We start from the raw sequence: 17,498 nt of genomic DNA, 5'->3' as shown, positions 1-17,498 counted from the left end.
GGCTCAGAGGTGACCTTAGTGCAGTCTACAACTACCTGAAGGGAGGTTGTAGCACAGTGGGAGTCGGCCTCTTCTCCCAGGCAGTCCTAGTGATAGGACAAGAGGACACAGCGTCAAGCTTGGCCAGGGGAGGGTCAGGTTGAACATTAGGAAGCATTTCTTCTCAGCAAGGGTCATTAGCCATTGGAAGGGGCTGCCCAGGGAGGTGGTGGAGTCACCATCTCTAGAGGGGTTTAAGAAAAGACTGGCCATGGCACTTAGTGCCATGGTCTAGTTGCCATGGTGGTGTCAGGGCAATGGTTGGACTCGATGATCCCAGAGGGCTCTTCCAACCTGATTGATTCTGTGATAGTGTCACACAAATGCTTACAGAGGCCTTAGTTACACCAGAATAAGTTAGGTCCTTTTCTCTACAGCCTTCTTGTAAGAAGACAGTGGTATCTTTCAGACATATACTTGAAGTTTTCTGTCCTTGAACGGTCAGTGTTTGAGCTGGGTTATGAATTCAAGAGTACCTGGATACCTATTTGTTTTAAAACTAACTTCCTGGAAATAATATCTTTGTATTTTCTCTGTGCCTTTTCCAAACAAACCCTTTGCATATCAAAAGGTTTGCAAAAGTAGACATGGTGAGTCTTTCAAATCCAGATGATCCCATTGAATAACTGGGGAGAGGTGGGAGTTTTGCCAGGTCAGTAGGACTCAGGCTGTCGTACCTTGCCAATGCCTTGAGTTCTTGAGGGAGGGAAGCTGCGGGTATAACCCTCCACTGAAGGGTAAGGGATAAAGGATCAGCGTTGAACATCCCGTGAAGCATTTCACTGAGATTTTTCCCAACAGCAAATGTAGCACCTGGTTTTATATAGGTTAATTCCATCAAAGAAATGAGTCTTTATAATTTGTAGAGTAGAAAATATTTCACAATTATTCAGGGCACAGACAAAAGACCAGAAATACAAATCAAGGCCAGGACCTCACAGCAGTTGCATCTTTTGTTTTACTCAACAGTGGGCTGTACGACACACTTGGTCATGCTCTCTGGAGCCACGAAACAAAGGAACCCTGTTGGTGTTTACTTTGGCTCAAGGCAGAGACAGTGATTTTAAATGAGTTAATAAATGGAGTAGTGAACTCTGCTGGTTTGTATAATCTTCTTTTCTCTTTTTTTCCTCTCTCTAGGTCACTCAGATGAGTCGTCCAGATTTGATTCTCTTTCTCATGAAATATCTCATGGCTTTGGTCGTGGGGATACCTTCTGTCTTCTGGGTTGGAAGCAAAAAGACCTGTTTTGAGTGGGCTAGCTTCTTCCACGGACGCAGGAAAAAAGAGTGAGTATTGATAGCTCATAGATAAACTGGTGAGTACTCGCAAATAATGTCGTCTTCCCCTGTAGTCTGGAAGAGTATTTGGTTAGTTTTTCATGAAGGCAAAGACAGGAACAGGTAGGGGCAGCTTGCTTAGAAATCTCTCACTATTCAAAATGAAGCAAGGGAGGACAAGACAAGCAACAGCTCAAAAAAACCCTGAAGAATTGTCACTTATTTTTCCATAATTATTCTTTGGTCCCAGAATCAAATTTACATTGCTCCCTCTGTTTGCAAAATCTCTTTTAACAAGAAGGAGGTTTCAGTTGAATACTACGACTTCTCTGCCATTTACTGAGACGTGGAATTGAAAGTTTTTGTTTATAAACGTGCTTGTCGAGTCAACTGAATCGGACCTTTAAACTGAAATTAAACATAAGTTCTTTTCACCATAATTCCAGTTAAAATCAGTTGTCTGCTTTTAATCTTCCCTTATGCATTACTGCCAAAGCACGGCTTGATAAAATGACAATAAGAATGTCATATAGCTTCTGTAAGGTTGAAATTAATTTAGACTAAGGTATGGCATAAATTTAGAGACAATCTATATGATTTTGAATATGAATAGCTGTTTTCATAATTATTTTCATAATAATAAATATTGGCTTTTAAGTAGATGTTTCAAAACATCCACAAATACAATAAGCCTTGAAGTGACTACTCCATGACTTTGGCTTGTCCATCCTTAGCAGAACTGACCTTCTGCTGAGGTTAAAGTAAAATTGCCTTCTGTAAAGTTGGAGTAAATTTGTCTTTATTCGAAAGATAACCTACTAAGATACGCATGGGGTTAACAACAACTTAATATCATTTTAATACACATACATATATTTAGATAGGATTTACATGGAGGTGACATGCCAGTTTGGTGGGTAGAGGACAGGCATTGAGTTAATGGTGGCAGAGGAAGCTGTGTTATGGGATGTGCTCTCTCAGGGAGAGCTGGTGGCTCCTGAAGTGCCATCCCCTCTCCTGTAAGGGGCAGTAAGGGGCAGAGCTGATACAAACCTCCCTCCTTTGGTAGCCTGGGATCCTCTGTGAGCACAAGGATTCAGAGGAGGAGCAAGCCAGGCGGAGGAAACGGAGCATGAAAGGATAATATAGAGAATGGGAGGGGAGGAAAAGGCCTCCCCACAAAAAAAAGAGATTAAAAAAAAAAAAAAAGAGAAAAGGAATGTTGAGGATGTGATAGCACCTCCTTTCATCGTGCTATGGTAGAGCGGCCAAGTGTGTGCCCCTCTGCGAGCCCTTCCCAGCGAGGGATTTCAGCAAACAGAGAAGCTGTGGGACTAACCGCTGAGCGAAGGGCTACAGGCCAGTTGCTTCTGTGATTCTGCATTATGAGGTATGTTGTATTTCATCCGGTGTTCTCCTGCTTCCAGTTTGAATCCGCATTTTAAATGCTCATTTGAGTGAGGAAGCAGCTTCTTGTGTTCCCTGAGAGGCAGTTCCCCAGGTAATCTGAGCTCGCTGATTCACAATCCCAAGGATTTTCTTGTAGCAATATTCATAAACCAAGGCCATAAGCAAATACGCTGCCATCATTCCACGTGTCTAGGCTAGAGGAGTACAGAATCACAGAATCAACCAGGTTGGAAGAGCCCTCTGGGATCATCAAGTCCAACCATTGCCCTGACACCACCATGTCAACTAGACCATGGCACTAAGTGCCATGTCCAGGCTTTTCTTAAACCCCTCCAGAGATGGTGACTCCACCACCTCCCTGGGCAGCCCCTTCCAATGGCTAATGACCCTTGCTGAGAAGAAATGCCAACCTGAACCTCCCCTGGCGAAGCCTGAGGCTGTGTCCTCTTGTCCTACCGCTAGTTGCCTGGGAGAAGAGGCCGACTCCCACTTCACTACAACCTCCCTTCAGGTAGTTGTAGACTGCACTAAGGTCACCTCTGAGCCTCCTCTTCTCCAGGCTAAACAACCCCAGCTCCCTCAGCCGTTCCTCGTAGGTCAGACAGGGAGTAAGAAGGATTCAAGAATATGAACTTTGCTAAAACTTCCAAGTGTAGAGGAGCTTCAAATTAGGCTAATAGGGACATTATAATGCAAATAAATGGTCTTATTTGCCAAGCTGTAATATTTGTCTGTTCCGTTTGTAGAATAGTTATAGTGCTGTCACTGCGATCACTTTTATATTGAGGTCATCGATGTCAACTATTCAAAATTTGTGTCTCGTTCAGAGTTGTAAATGAGAGTCGTCAGGTGCTGCAAGAGCCAGACTTTGCTCAGTCTCTGCTGAGAGACCCCAACACCCCCATCATCCGCAAGTCAAGAGGCACTTCTACCCAGGGCACCTCCACTCACGCCTCCTCCACCCAGCTGGCCGTGATGGACGACCAAAGGAGCAAGGCAGGCAGCGTCCACAGCAAAGTGAGCAGCTACCACGGCAGCCTGCACCGATCGCGTGACGGCCGGTACGTTTCTTCTCTTCAAAATCTTTAAAATTCTCTTTAAAATCTTGTAGAAAATTGGAGAAGCCTCTGCTAGCCGGACGTTTGGCCATCACGTTGCTAAAACTGGAAGTTCTGCTAAGTTTTACTTTCTCTGATTGTATCTCCTCTCCCTGTTAGTGTCTGGATTGGAAAGGGAAAAAATACCGTGATATTTTTCAGAGCCTGTGCTGGTCTTGTTGAATTACACAGCGTGAACGTGCTCAGTGCTGGTTTCCCTGCAAAGGCAGAGATCTGTGTTACATCATGTAACATCTGTTGGAGCGAGTCCAGAGGAGGCCACAGAGATGCTCAGAGGGCTGGAGCCCCTCTGCTCTGGAGACAGGCTGAGAGAGCTGGGGCTGTTCAGCCTGGAGAAGAGCAGGCTCCAGGGAGACCTTCTAGCACCTTCCAGTACCTGAAGGGGCTACAGGAAAGTGGGAGAGGGGCTTTTTACAAGGGCATGGAGTGACAGGACGAGGGGGAACAGTTTTAAACTGAAAGAGGGGAGATTGAGATGAGATATTGGGAAGAAATTCTTTGCTGTGAGGGTGGTGAGACCCTGGTCCAGGTTGCCCAGAGCAGCTGTGGCTGCCCCCTCCCTGGCAGTGTTCAAGGCCAGGTTGGATGGGGCTTGGAGCAACCTGGTCTGGTGGAAGGTGTCCCTGCCAGTGGCAGGGGGTTGGAACTAGATGATCTTTAAGGTCCCTTCCAACCCAAACCATTCTATGGTTCTATGATCATCCAAGTGCACGGGAAACCAGATCTGTCCCAGAGTCAGTTTAGTATTTTTGTGGCTGCTGTTGTCTGTGTGCAAATTGATTTTGTTTCTGTAAATAATCCTGGCCCTGCTGAAGTAAACAACAATAAAAGTTACCCACTCTAAATAAGGTGTAGTTGAGGTGTAGTTAAGTTTTATAACAGAATTTGTCATCGAGTATTTTACTCACCTAATTATCAATACTGTGTGTAGCGCTGGAGTAAGAACCAAGCTGCATAAGGCGTTGAAACAATTTGCCTGGGGCTGAGTAAGCGAAATGATGGAGCTAAACAGAAAATGACTTTTTTCACAGAAGCAGAGGGTTTGTGTGCGTGCACATGCCTCGAGATGTATTTACATTCCTTCATGGCTGCGGCGCTAACAATAGTAATAATTGTCCTCTGATTTTATAAATTAGGTACACTCCCTGCAGCTACAGAGGCGTAGAAGAAAGACTACCTCACGGCAGCATGTCACGGCTGACTGATCACTCCAGGCACAGCAGTTCTCATCGGCTTAACGAACAGTCCCGGCACAGCAGCATCAGGGATCTCAGCAGCAACCCCATGACGCACATCACGCACGGGACCAGCATGAACCGCGTCATCGAAGAGGACGGCACCAGCGCTTGAGCCGCTCTTAGTAGAAAGGAGTAGATGTGGTTGCACGGTTGTCCCTTCCTCGGCGATGTGCTAATGCTCAGTATTATCCTGCCTCTCATCAGGTGCTGATTTTGTGCATCAGGAAGCCCAAACTGGCTTCTTCGTGTTGAAGCCGGCGTTCTTGTATCAGAGCTAGAGCGTTCAGCAATCTTGAATTATTGAGTAAAAAGCTGGTTGCCTCATTCGAACCTCCCTGTAGGTAATTATTTATTCGATAACTGTTACTCATCAGACACCATTGCTGAATTATTGATTGAAAACAATCTCCCCCTCCCTCCGATGGCTCGGCGTGTCGGTAGGTGTTACCCCTGAACACTCGCCGGCAGGGTCACGCTGAGAATTTTTCTTACAGGCATAAGGGAACTCTTGAATGTTGAAGGAATTCCTCCGCGTACCTGATTAGATAACGAACTGATCCTTGGTTTCATCAAGCACAGGGGGAGGGGATGCCTATTCAGTGCTGTATAAAGGACATCTGTGTGGAACTAGCAGGTGTTTTTAATGGTTACACTGGAAATGCAACACAGGAATGAGCGTTTTGGAGAAGGAAACTGACGGTCACCAGCTCTTCCCAGAGTTGTTCAGGTTCAGTCGTTGGGATGGGGTGGGAGGGTGTGGGGAAGAGAGAGGCAGGGAAGAGCGATTTTTGTATAACTTGTATTGTCCTGGCTTTTTTACAAAATACTATTTAAATTTTCTACTTGTTTACAATTTATGTAGGAAGAGATCAATTTTACAACCAGTTATCTAGATAATATTCAGCCACTTATTTTTTAGATTAATGTACAAAAGCTGAGATTGCCTGTTCCTGAGCTATTTAAATCATAATAATAATAATAGACAAGCTGAATTTGTTGCCCAAACTGGAATGTCCAGCCTTTTCCTTACCAACAGAACAAACCCTGTTTGCAAACCCCACAGCCTGGGTGAGGAAGGCTGAGGCCAAGACATGCAGGAGGAGTTTAATCAGGGATGACCCACCTTCCTTGCGACAGCACGGCTGGTTTTTGGGAGGGTTCTCTTTGCGCTGAGCAAGTGGGGAGCAGGAATTTAGACACAGCCGGGAGAAATCGAGGCAGGAGCTGCCCACAGGTGGGGAAAGAGCGGGGTGCAGCAGCCAGAAACCCGCTGCACTGCGGAGGAGGAGGAGATGAGTATCCACCATGAACCATTGGCTCCTTCCCAGCCGCGGAGCTCGCTTTCCTCATCAACTGCTACTGGAGATTATTTTCTTTCCATTCCCTACTACAGATTCACAGTCAAGAATTCTCAGTTTGGGCTTTTTTTGTGTGTAAATAATCTGTTGGGGTACAGCGAGTCTTCGCTGGCACCGCAGGCAAGAGTCAAGGCATGTCTTGGATGGCACAGTAAATCTTCTGAAGCATCTACTGTAAGGTTCATTCAGCGTGAGGAAACACTGATTGCATTTAAACCTACCTCAGTAATTACTACAGATCCTTGCTGGGAAATGAATAGTTATTTTTTTCATTGTCCTTACATAATTCCCTTTTTGACCTGTTTGAGGCATGTCGAAAAGCCTTCGTACACGCTGAGATGGCACAGCCTCGAGGGCAGGAATAGGGCAACAACCCTATTCCAACCCTTTTGCCAACAGCAGAAACGGAGCTGCGCTGCAATTACTCACTTTAATTGTAGCTGATGACACAACGGCGAAGCACGTAACCGCGCGCTCTGAAATCAAAGGTTGCCCCGGGAGTCACCGTGTCTTAGAAATATATTTACCGTAAATTGTCTTTCTTGCTTCCACCAGGCTTTTGCTCCAGAGGAGAAGCACAAATCAAACCCAACGTGGAATAACAAAGCGTAGCAACAACTCCCGCGCTCTCTTTATTGTAAATCCAGGGAGGGAGGTTGCGGCACCGACCGCCCCGGGGCAGAGCACACTCTGCTTTGCCTTTTGCTCAGCCAACAGCCCCAGGGGACGTCCGCAGGGGTGACTGTCCAGATACACTAGATCACCTCTCTCAAAGCAGATGGGTATGAGAAGTCTTTTGAGTGACTTCAGCTGGCGAAACTACAATCCCCTGTAAGCCACAAAGGTGGAACCCTTGTTTTATTTTCAAATTCAGCTTCTACTAAATAACTTGCTGCTTCAAAGGGATGACAGGTTTAGGGAGCTGCATCTGCAAAAGGATCAAGGGTAGCTGAGTTTCCCTGAACCCTGTAACTGAACTAAATAAGCTCAAGTGTTTATGTTGATCTTCTTGGCTCAATTTCCAGTACTTCTTTTTTTTTTTTTTAAATTGTAGCAATGCTTTGACTTGTTTAGAGACAGGGAGGGGAATGATGATGGAGGTTTGAAATACATCCTGCTTGAAATGTTGTTAATTTGTGAGGTTTAGTCCCCACGTTGTTTCCAGATGGGATTATCTAAGCTGTTCCTCACTCATGTATCCTGTGCGCGAGGGACACACTCCTATCACCCCAGAGAGGTGATTAAAATCTAAAACTCAAGTTCTGGCCCGGTTTTTTGCCCCCCCTACCCCTGTAATCCCAAACCCTCCCTTTTATCTTCAACGCCTGAGTTAGCATGCCGCTCTCTCTTTCCGCAGAGCATTCCTTCCCGGGATTTCAAAGCCCTTCACCAATGACTGTTTCAGGTTTCACGTGTAAGATCGTTGCCCCAGCCCTGGTGCAGTTCCCCAGCCCGGGCACTCGCAGGGCTTCAGCTCCCAAATCATCGTGCCTGGGGGCTCTGAAGCGTGTCCGAGTCCGAATGCAGCCCAGCCGCTGTCTCTGGCAGGGGCACCCAGGCGTGGTTTTGGGGTGCTTTAATGGCACTTTTATCTGCTAACCAGTGAGAGCTCCAGCCCAGGCGTCTGGTTTCTGGGACTGGTGCCAATCTTTTCAGTTCCCCCGGAGCTTAAACCCCTGCCCAGGACGGCGGTTCTGCGGTTACCGAAACGCTCCGGTTGCTTTGGGCTTCAGCTGACCTAACGTACCCGTAGCTGAACACACCTTCCTTGGGACCCCACAGCAGCACTTTGTCCCTCTCCAGCAGCCGCGTGTGGCACACATCTCTGGGTGTGTCAAGAAAAGACTGGACATGGCACTTAGTGCCATGGTCTAGTTGCCATGGTGGTGTCAGGGCAATGGTTGGACTCGATGATCCCAGAGGGCTCTTCCAACCTGATTGATTCTGTGATTCTGTAAAAGCCCGACCCTCTCTTCTTCAAAGCAGGCAGAGAAGTTGTGCATAGCCCAGTCTCTCCAGCTCGTCCCAATGGCAGGTTCATGTGTCTCCATCCTACACATACGATGGCCAAAGCCCCAAAATACTGCTTAGCAAGATCGCAGTGTCAACGCTTCCCATAAAATCCACAGCTTCTTATTCCCAGTATTCCCAGGGAACCGAATCTCCCGTTGTATCCCATTGTGAAGGCGTTGCTCCCTTGGCAGGGAGCGGCGTGGCACAGCGTGCTTTGCTCCGAGACCTTTGCTGTCCTGCCCAGGCAAAGCAGGAGAGGGCTGGGGGAGGGCGAGCGCTCGGCTGCAGCCCGTGAATGCAGACATCGGCCCGATGGCCGCTGATGACCAGTTCCCCTGGTCTGTGATGTTCCTTCTCCGGGGAGACCTTCTAGCACCTTCCAGTACCTGAAGGGGCTCCAGGAAAGCGGGAGAGGGGCTTTTTACAAGGGCAAGTAGCAACAGAACGAGGGGGAACGGTTTTAAACTGAAAGAGGGGAGATTGAGATGAGATCTGAGGAACAAATTCTTCGCTGTGAGGGTGGTGAGACCCTGGCCCAGGTTGCCCAGAGCAGCTGTGGCTGCCCCCTCCCTGGCAGTGTTCAAGGCCAGGTTGGATGGGGCTTGGAGCAAGCTGGTCTGGTGGAAGGTGTCCCTGCCCGTGGCAGGGGGGTTGGAACTAGATGGGCTTTGAGGTCCCTCCCAACCCAAACCAGTCTGTGATTCTATGATTCGTTCTTAGTCCCTTCGTAGCTCTTGGCGTTCACTGAAATATCGCGAATCAGATGCGGTCGTGTTGCACGGAAAAGGCTGTCTCAGGACCATGCACAGCCGCCCTCCCGTGGGATCCGTAGCGCTCGTCTTTTTAAAGTGTAACAAATCCAACAGCAGGAAAAAGCCACATTTAGTTGTAGATTGACTTGTCCGCTCTCAAGCGCTCTCCCTTCTCTTGGTGCTTAGACCTAAATTTTGCTATGGAAGCTTTAGATAGAAGCTGAAATCCAGCTGCTGCCAAATGGTTCCAGCAAGGAGCGGAGGGAAAACCCCTCGGGAAGGGCCCGGGGAGACCACAAGAAGAGCTGGGCAAGTTGGGGGCTGAGGACGCCCAAAAAAAGACAGTGGTGGGGCCCCGGCTGTACCGTGAACCCGGGGTGCGGAGCGGAGTAGCCCCCGTGCGCGAGACATCCCGAGGTTCACCTTGAACAGCAGAATGTCAAATTGAATGTGTAATTTCACTCCTATCCCGATGTGCTTCTTTTATAACGGGATCAGGATTTATTTTCCCCCGAGGCGGGATGTTTTAACGTGGGTTTTGCCTGTCGGGTCCATGCGCCGGCGACCTCGGTGCATGTATCGGCGCTGCCAGCTCTCCCAGCGCTCCCCCTTGACACGCTCGTGTTCGTGTTGTTGTTTCATCCACTGCTGAGCGAGGGGGGAAGAAGCTTTCGTCTTCGTGAGATCTGTACGTGGCCGTTCGTACCTGACCGTGGCCGACTCGACCTGCACTCGGCTCTTGGTAGATTGTTTACAATAGTCCAGTGTCGGTTTTGTAACGTTTAATTTTTTAGCACTTTAACTGTGAGTGTACAAACTGGTTCTGGTGCAGTAGGTGTACGTTTTCATCTTAGACCTTTAAAAGTTTTTAATAAAACGATGGAAAAAATTCCAGTCTTTTCGTCAACAGCCTTTCAAACCCTCCCTGATGCGCTGTAACTACACCCACCCTTAAAACCCAGCTCCGAGGCAGCTAAGATTTAACTGTTAAATTTTCCTCTGGCCAGCGGTGCTCTGAACTCGAAGAAAGTCTTTCTAGACTTAATCTTTCCCTAACATCTGTACTCGTGGACGCCGGGCACCTTTCCAGCAAACACAAAGCTCTCCACAGACGTCAGGCTCGGGGTTGTTCCACCCTTTTATGAGCAAAAGACCACTCAAACCACTGGCACTTTGCAAGCGCCAGCGGCTGGGTTGGGGAGCAGCGATCCCAGGGGTGTTTGGGGCTTTGTGCTGGGGTTTTTATTGCCAAACCCAACCCGAGAACACGATGACTTAATTTTTTTTTAAGTAGCTGCCCAGCATTCAGGCACATACGTGGTTAGTTCAGCTGGTTGGGGACACTTCAAAGGCAGCTGCCCGCCCTGCCGTAAGGACCTGCACCACGGCAGGGATGGCAGAAGGGACAATATCCCTTCACTTCCATCTTCATGGATTGAGAGCAGCCCTGAGGAGAAGGACTTGGGGGTGATGGGTGACGAGAAGCTCACCATGAGCCGGCAACGTGCACTGGCAGCCCAGAAAGCCAACCGTGTCCTGGGCTGCATCCCCAGCAGCGTGGCCAGCAGGGCGAGGGAGGGGATTCTGCCCCTCTGCTCCACTCTCGGGAGACCCCCCCTGCAGTGCTGCGTCCAGCTCTGGGGCCCCCAACAGAAGAAGGACACGGAGCTGTTGGAGTGAGTCCAGAGGAGGCCACGGAGATGCTCAGAGGGCTGGAGCCCCTCTGCTCTGGAGACAGGCTGAGAGAGCTGGGGCTGTTCAGCCTGGAGAAGGCTCCAGGGAGACCTTCTAGCACCTTCCAGTACCTGAAGGGGCTACAGGAAAGCGGGAGAGGGGCTTTTTACAAGTGCATGGAGTGACAGGATGAGGGGGAATGGTTTTAAACTGAAAGAGGGGAGATTGAGATGAGATCTGAGGAAGAAATTCTTTGCTGTGAGGGTGGTGAGATCCTGGCCCAGGTTGCCCAGAGCAGCTGTGGCTGCCCCCTCCCTGGCAGTGTTCAAGGGCAGGTTGGATGGGGCTTGGAGCAACCTGGTCTGGTGGAAGGTGTCCCTGCCTGTGGCAGCGGGGTTGGAACTAGATGGTCTTTTAAGGTCCCTTCCAACCCAAACCAGTCTGTGATTCTGTGATCTTCCCTGAATTTGCCATTCTGGTCTGTGAGCGTGCCGGCTCCAAGGTCGAGCAGCTGAAGAAATGATCCGCCTCATCCTCTTGAGGCAGCCGCGGGGATTTCTGACTACAGCTGAAACCATCAGGGATGAGGAATCGGAGCTCATGTCATTTATCTCCCCGCTTTTGTGCTGCATTAGCAGCTCCCAAAGGGAGATGCTAATTCAGGGGACGATGGGCTGGAGGGGAGATCAGAGTGCCCGGAAAGCAACTTTAGAGATGGTTTTAATGACGAGGAGGTGAGGAAGATGGGACGAGCATGAAATAAGAGCAGCTGGGAGAGGGGACGTTGTCAGAGCCGGAGGCAGAGCGCAGCCCAGACCCCCGCTGCTCCCCGCGCTGAGATTAAGGGCAGAGGATTTTAGGCAGAGGATTTGAGTCGCTCTCATGTCCCTGATGCGCCGTGACTCCCCGTTTGCTGGTTTGGGTCCAGCTTTGCCCCCCAGCCCTGCTGACTCGTGCCCTCATGGCGATGTCCTCACCAGCGTGAAGGCAGAGGAGCATCTGGCCGTGCACAAATCCGCAAGAAATGAAAATCTCCAAGAAATCCTTGATAACAAAAGACTGAAACAAAATGGGTGGAAATAAAAGGATCTTTTAAAAAAAAAGTCCCTTTCTTCCAGCTCTGTCCCACGGGGACACCTCTGAGGGCTCCAGCTCAGGGAACGCTGCTTTCTCCTCGCCCATCTCTTTGCTTTTGTGTTTTATTAAATCCCACCTTTCACCGAGCCCCTTTCCTTCCTGCCCTGCATTTATCACGTAGCCCCCGCAGCACTTCGATGCTTTGTGAAGCATCTGGCTCTAAAATGTTGCCTGGGTGGCCAGGATGTCTCCCGAGGGGGTGGCCATGTGGATGCTCAGCAAGCTGGAGCTATCATGACACCTGAAACGGTGGGAAAGCTGAAGAAGGATGGATCTGTGGTGCCAAGTGGTTGCCAGCCTCGTCCTGAGCTGCTGTTAATACAGAATTTATAACATTTTTATACCATTTATAACATGCTTCAAGAAAGATGTTGAGGTGTTGGAGCGAGTCCAGAGGAGGGCGACCAAGCTGGTGAAGGGTCTGGAGGGTCTGACCTACGGGGAACGGCTGAGGGAGCTGGGGGTGTTTAGCCTGGAGAAGAGGAGGCTCAGAGGTGACCTTAGTGCAGTCTACAACTACCTGAAGGGAGGTTGTAGTGCAGTGGGAGTCGGCCTCTTCTCCCAGGCAACCAGCAACAGGACAAGAGGACACATCCTCAAGCTTGGCCAGGGGAGGTTCAGGTTGGACATTAGGAAGCATTTCTTCTCAGCAAGGGTCATTAGCCATTGGAAGGGGCTGCCCAGGGAGGTGGTGGAGTCCCCATCTCTGGAGGTGTTTAAGAAAAGACTGGACGTGGCACTTAGTGCCCTGGTCTAGTTGCCATGGTGGTGTCAGGGCAATGGTTGGACTCGATGATCCCAGAGGGCTCTTCCAACTTGATTGATTCTGTGATTCTGTGAGAAGGGGTCTACGCAGGTCATTGCTGTTTCATCTTCTGTTTTAAACCAACCTGGTCCTTCCAGCGGTGGGTTGGGTGTGAAATATCTTTATTTCTGGAGAAAAAGGGGAACCCAGCAAGGCTCCAGCTTCACTGTGGAGGCTGGGCAAGAGCTCTGCTTCGACCCAGCCTGCGCTGCTGCTGCTGGGCACCGGCTGAGGATCCCTTTTGTACTGTTTTCTCTTGGAATATATAAAAAAGTCCTTTGGTTTTCTTTCTGTGGGCTTTTAAACCCATCTTGTTGAGCAGAGATGTATCCTCCGCTGCTTCTGGTGTTTGTTGGCCCAGCGCTGGTGGGGAGGGTTCCTGCCCTTGGGAGAACGTGCTGAAAAAAATCCCTTAAGGCCTTGAATTGCAACATAACCCAGCTACAAATCCCACCTGGAACCCGTGGTGGGTTCCAGAAGCGACGAGCCCTGACATACCTCCGTCGAGCTCCCGTGGTGTCTTCAAAGCCCTCTGATCTCCTCCGTGGAAACGCTGCCGTCAGATAAGGCTCGGTCCCTGCCAAAAGACACGCAACATCTGCTGGGCTGCAGAAAGCGGGGTCAGACAGAAGCTAACCTTGCTCCTAATTTTTAGTTTTTGGGGAGGAACTGGCTCCTCGTGCAGGTTCTCCCTTGCACAGGGGGTTTGGGGCTTTCACAGTGTCCCCGAACCCTGAGGACAAGGTGCTGCCAAGCCCTTGGGGACGGTGGCACCGATGCATGGAGGCAGCGGGGCTGGTGATGTGCCAGCTTGTGGAAGAGCATTAAAATCACAGAATCACAGACAGGTTTGGGTTGGGAGGGACCTTAAAGATCATCCAGTTCCAACCCCCTGCCATGGGCAGGGACCCCTTCCACTAGACCAGGTTGCTCCAAGCCCCATCCAACGTGGCCTTGAACCCTGCCAGTCTGGGACTAACCACGTATTTGGACCACACTGGAAACAAGAAGCCATCTTTCTATGTCAAACATTTTTTTTTCCACTTGAAATGTTTCTCCTTAAATGCACTTTTGAAGCACCTACTTGTCCAGAAAAGCTCCTAGAGCTCCCTTGGGGACCTGATCTTGGCAGCAGCCCAACGAGACATGAGCCCCCAGTGCTGCTTGGGGACGGCTTGGCAGGTGGAGGGTTAATGCTGGTCCTTGGGTGCCTTTAAATCCCCCAAATCCTGCCAAACCTCGTTAGTCCATGAGCAGGGTGAAGGCCAACAACGCTAATCGGAGTGACGGCCTCACCGCGGCGGCCTCCGGAGCTGCCATAAACCGGCAGCGACGCGACGAGGAGGTGCTGAGCTTTGCCGCCGTTCACAGGGGGTATGGGGCCCCAATCCTGCACCCTGGGGATGCTCATCAGGGATGAGAGGTGCTGCAGGCTGCAGGATTAGCAGCATGCCCAGGTGGCCAAGAAGGCCACCAGCATCCTGGCTTGTACCAGCACTAGTGTGGCCAGCAGGACCAGGGCAGGGATCGTCCCCCTGTACTCGGCACTGGTGAGGCCGCACCTCGAATCCTGGGTGCAGTTCTGGGCCCCTCACGACAAGAAAGACCTTGAGGTGCTGGAGCGAGTCCAGAGAAGGGCAACGGAGCTGGTGAAGGGTCTGGAGCACAAGGAGAATGGTCTGGAGAACTTGTGAGGAGCAGCTGAGGGAACTGGGAACCCCTAATTACAGAATCACAGAATCGTTTGGGTTGGAAAGGACCTTTAAGACCATCGAGTCCAACCGTTAACCCAGCACTGCCAAGGCCACCACTAACCCATGGCCCTCAGCACCACATCTACACGGCTTTTAAATCCCTCCAGGGATGGGGACTCCACCACTGCCCTGGACAGCCTGTGCCAGTGCTTGACAACCCTTTCCATGAAGAAATTGTCCCTGATTTCCAATCTAAACCTCCCCTGGCACAACTTGAGGCTGTTTCCTCTCATCCCATCACTTGTCTCCTGGGAGAAGAGACCGACCCCCCTCGCTACACCCTCCTTTCAGGCAGTTGTAGAGAGTGAGAAGGTCTCCCCTCAACCTCCTTGTCTCCAGGCTAAACCCCCCCAGGTCCCTCAGCCGCTCCTCATCACACTTGTGCTCTAGATGCACCCAAGGACACCCGATGCACCCAACGCAGCCCAGGATGCTCCCAAGGGCAGTGGGATGCCCCCGGGGATGGCTGCTCGTGGCCAGGAGAGCGGGACCTTGAGGCAGCTTGAGATCTTGCCCACCTGGAGTGAAGAAAATGTGTCAGGGCTTGCAAAGCTGCTGAGGGGTGTAAATACCTTGTAGGACCAAAGGGCAGCTGCCGCCCCCGGGCAGGGTACGGGAGGGTGTTATGGGTAAGCCGCGATGTTAATCCTGTGCAAGGTCCTGAGCGCAGGTGATGTCCCACACCGGCCCTCGGGTGGCTGCAGCTTGGGGCGGTTTGGCAGGACCAAAAATGGCTTTTCCACCCCAATCCCAGGGCACAAACCCCTCCGTGGCCTCAAAAAGGAAAAGCCGCGGGGAAACGTGAGGATTCATCCTGGTGAGGCTGAGCACCCAGCTGGGCAGCATCTGCCCCGGCTTCGCCGCTTGGTTTGAGGAGCCCAGGGACAAACCTTTGGGGCCAGCAGGGCTGTGGGGAGTCAGCCCCCAAAAAAGCAGCAGCCCCAGAGGCCAGCTGGGATTTGTAATGCAATAGTGCCACCCCGTGCGAGCCCTGGGTCCCGGCTGCGGTGACAAGTGGCACCGGTGGCCCAAGTGGCCTTGGCTGGGGACATAGAGGGGTGACAGGCAGGACGGGGTCCCCCACCGCAGCGGGGTGGTGGCACTGGGGATCAAAACATGCAGGGGTGGGAGATGCGGCCACGGGCACGGCAGCAGCAGGGAAGGGGTGACAGCCGTGTCCCCACGGGGAACGCTCGGTCCCGTTGCAGCTGGGATCCTGCAGACGCCAAGAACGTCTGCGGTTTGTTGGGCCACCACGAAATATGGAGAAACCACCTCAGACTCGGCGCTTTCTCAAGATGCAAAAGGGAGTTTTATGCTGGTTTATGCTCTGCTCTGTCTTGGCTGGTGGCCCGCACCGGTGAGCAGCTCCTGGACCACGCGGTCCCCTCCTCTGCTCCACGTCCTGCCCGGGGAGGGGGACACATGGGACTATCCCACCTCTGACCCTGCGAGGGGACTCCCGTGTCCCCAGCCCTTCCCTGAGCCCCAGGAAGGGCCAGCGTCACCCGGGAGAAGCCTCACGTGGGACGTTTGGGGTTGTGTAGTTGTCCCACTGCGTTGGCACGGCCCATGGGAGGGTTGGGGGGAAGCGATGGGTTTGGGGCCGTATGGAGCGATGCGTCCCGAAATCCCACTGCCAGAAGAGCTACAGCAGCGAGGACAGATGGGTGGCGGGTGTCTCCCCAACACCCCACGGACCAAGGACACCCCGACAGGTGCCTCCAGGTGCAGCTCAGCTCATGCGTGATGAGCACCCAGGAGGAGGGAGCGGGGCGATGTCCCTGATTTCAGCTCCCCAAAATTTCTCACCATGGAGGATTTCACCCCCCTATCATGACCCACCTCCCTCTGTCCCCACATACATGTGCCCCCTTGTCACTACAAGGGCATGGAGTGACAGGACGAGGGGGAATGGCTTTAAACTGAAAGAGGGGAGATTGAGATGAGATCTGAGGAAGAAATTCTTTGCTGTGAGGGTGGTGAGACCCTGGCCCAGGTTGCCCAGAGAAGCTGTGGCTGCCCCCTCCCTGGCAGTGTTCAAGGCCACGTTGGATGGGGCTTTGAGCAACCTGGGCTGGTGGAAGGTGTCCCTGCCCGTGGCAGGGGGTTGGAACTGGATGATCTTTAAGGTCTCCTGGTGACCCTCCTTGCAGAGCGGTATTTGGGATTTAACCCCATTTTTTCACAAAATCACAGAATCAACCAGGTTGGAAGAGCCCTCTGGGATCATCAAGTCCAACCATTGCCCTCACACCACCATGTCAACTAGACCCTGGCACTAAGTGCCATGGCCAGGCTTTTCTTAAACCCCTCCAGAGATGGTGACTCCACCACCTCCCTGGGCAGCCCCTTCCAATGGCTAATGACCCTTGCTGAGAAGAAAATTTTGGGGCAATCCCACCCCGGCTGGGTGTAGGGTCCCGCTCTGCCGTGGTTGTCACCCCTTTGGGGTCCCTTTTCTTTGGGGTTTTACTGAATTTTTGGTTGGCCTTTGAGTAGGGTCCCACCGCTGGGGTGACCCAGGGAGGTGGCAGCTCCTGCAAGCCACCACTTCTCGTTGAGTTGACCCTGCCACAGAGCTGTGCTAATTAATTACCCACCTGAGCTCCATTAATTACCCACCTGAGCTGCGTTAATCACCTGTCTAACCAGCCCGGGGAGAGGAGAGATGAGATACTCTGACTCTCCCACCACCAGCTGCACCCCAACAGCCAACGTACCCCAACATCTGCCCCTTCTGTCCAAACTGCTGCGTCCTGTGGCACTTATTTTCTCAGAGGGGTTTTAAGGCACCTTTTTGGGGTGCTTTTGGGGTGCTGCCTGGGAGAGGGCAGGGATTTGGGGTGCTTTTGGGGTGCTGCCTGGGAGAGGACAGGGATGTGGGGTGGGTAATGACACCCAACCCGATATATTCACA

At 51.4% G+C, this 17,498-nt stretch overlaps 1 protein-coding gene across 1 annotated transcript in view; it reads left to right on the top strand.

Moving 5' to 3' along the window:
* The window catches only part of FZD3 (frizzled class receptor 3), a 69,149-nt gene extending 63,503 nt beyond the window's left edge, over positions 1-5,646 (top strand). Inside the window, exons 5-7 of the mRNA XM_068395753.1 lie at positions 1,180-1,328; positions 3,557-3,790; positions 4,984-5,646. Coding sequence (XP_068251854.1) covers positions 1,180-1,328; positions 3,557-3,790; positions 4,984-5,197 — 597 coding nt within the window. The 3' untranslated portion in view covers positions 5,198-5,646. The remainder of the gene's footprint in view (positions 1-1,179; positions 1,329-3,556; positions 3,791-4,983) is intronic.
* The last annotated feature ends 11,852 nt before the right edge of the window (positions 5,647-17,498 follow it).

This window comes from Nyctibius grandis, chromosome 1 (assembly GCF_013368605.1).
Source record: "Nyctibius grandis isolate bNycGra1 chromosome 1, bNycGra1.pri, whole genome shotgun sequence".
Classification (NCBI taxonomy): Eukaryota; Metazoa; Chordata; class Aves; order Nyctibiiformes; family Nyctibiidae; genus Nyctibius; species Nyctibius grandis.
The sequence above is the reverse complement of the archived record's forward strand: the minus strand, read 5'-3'. Positions and strand labels throughout refer to the sequence as shown.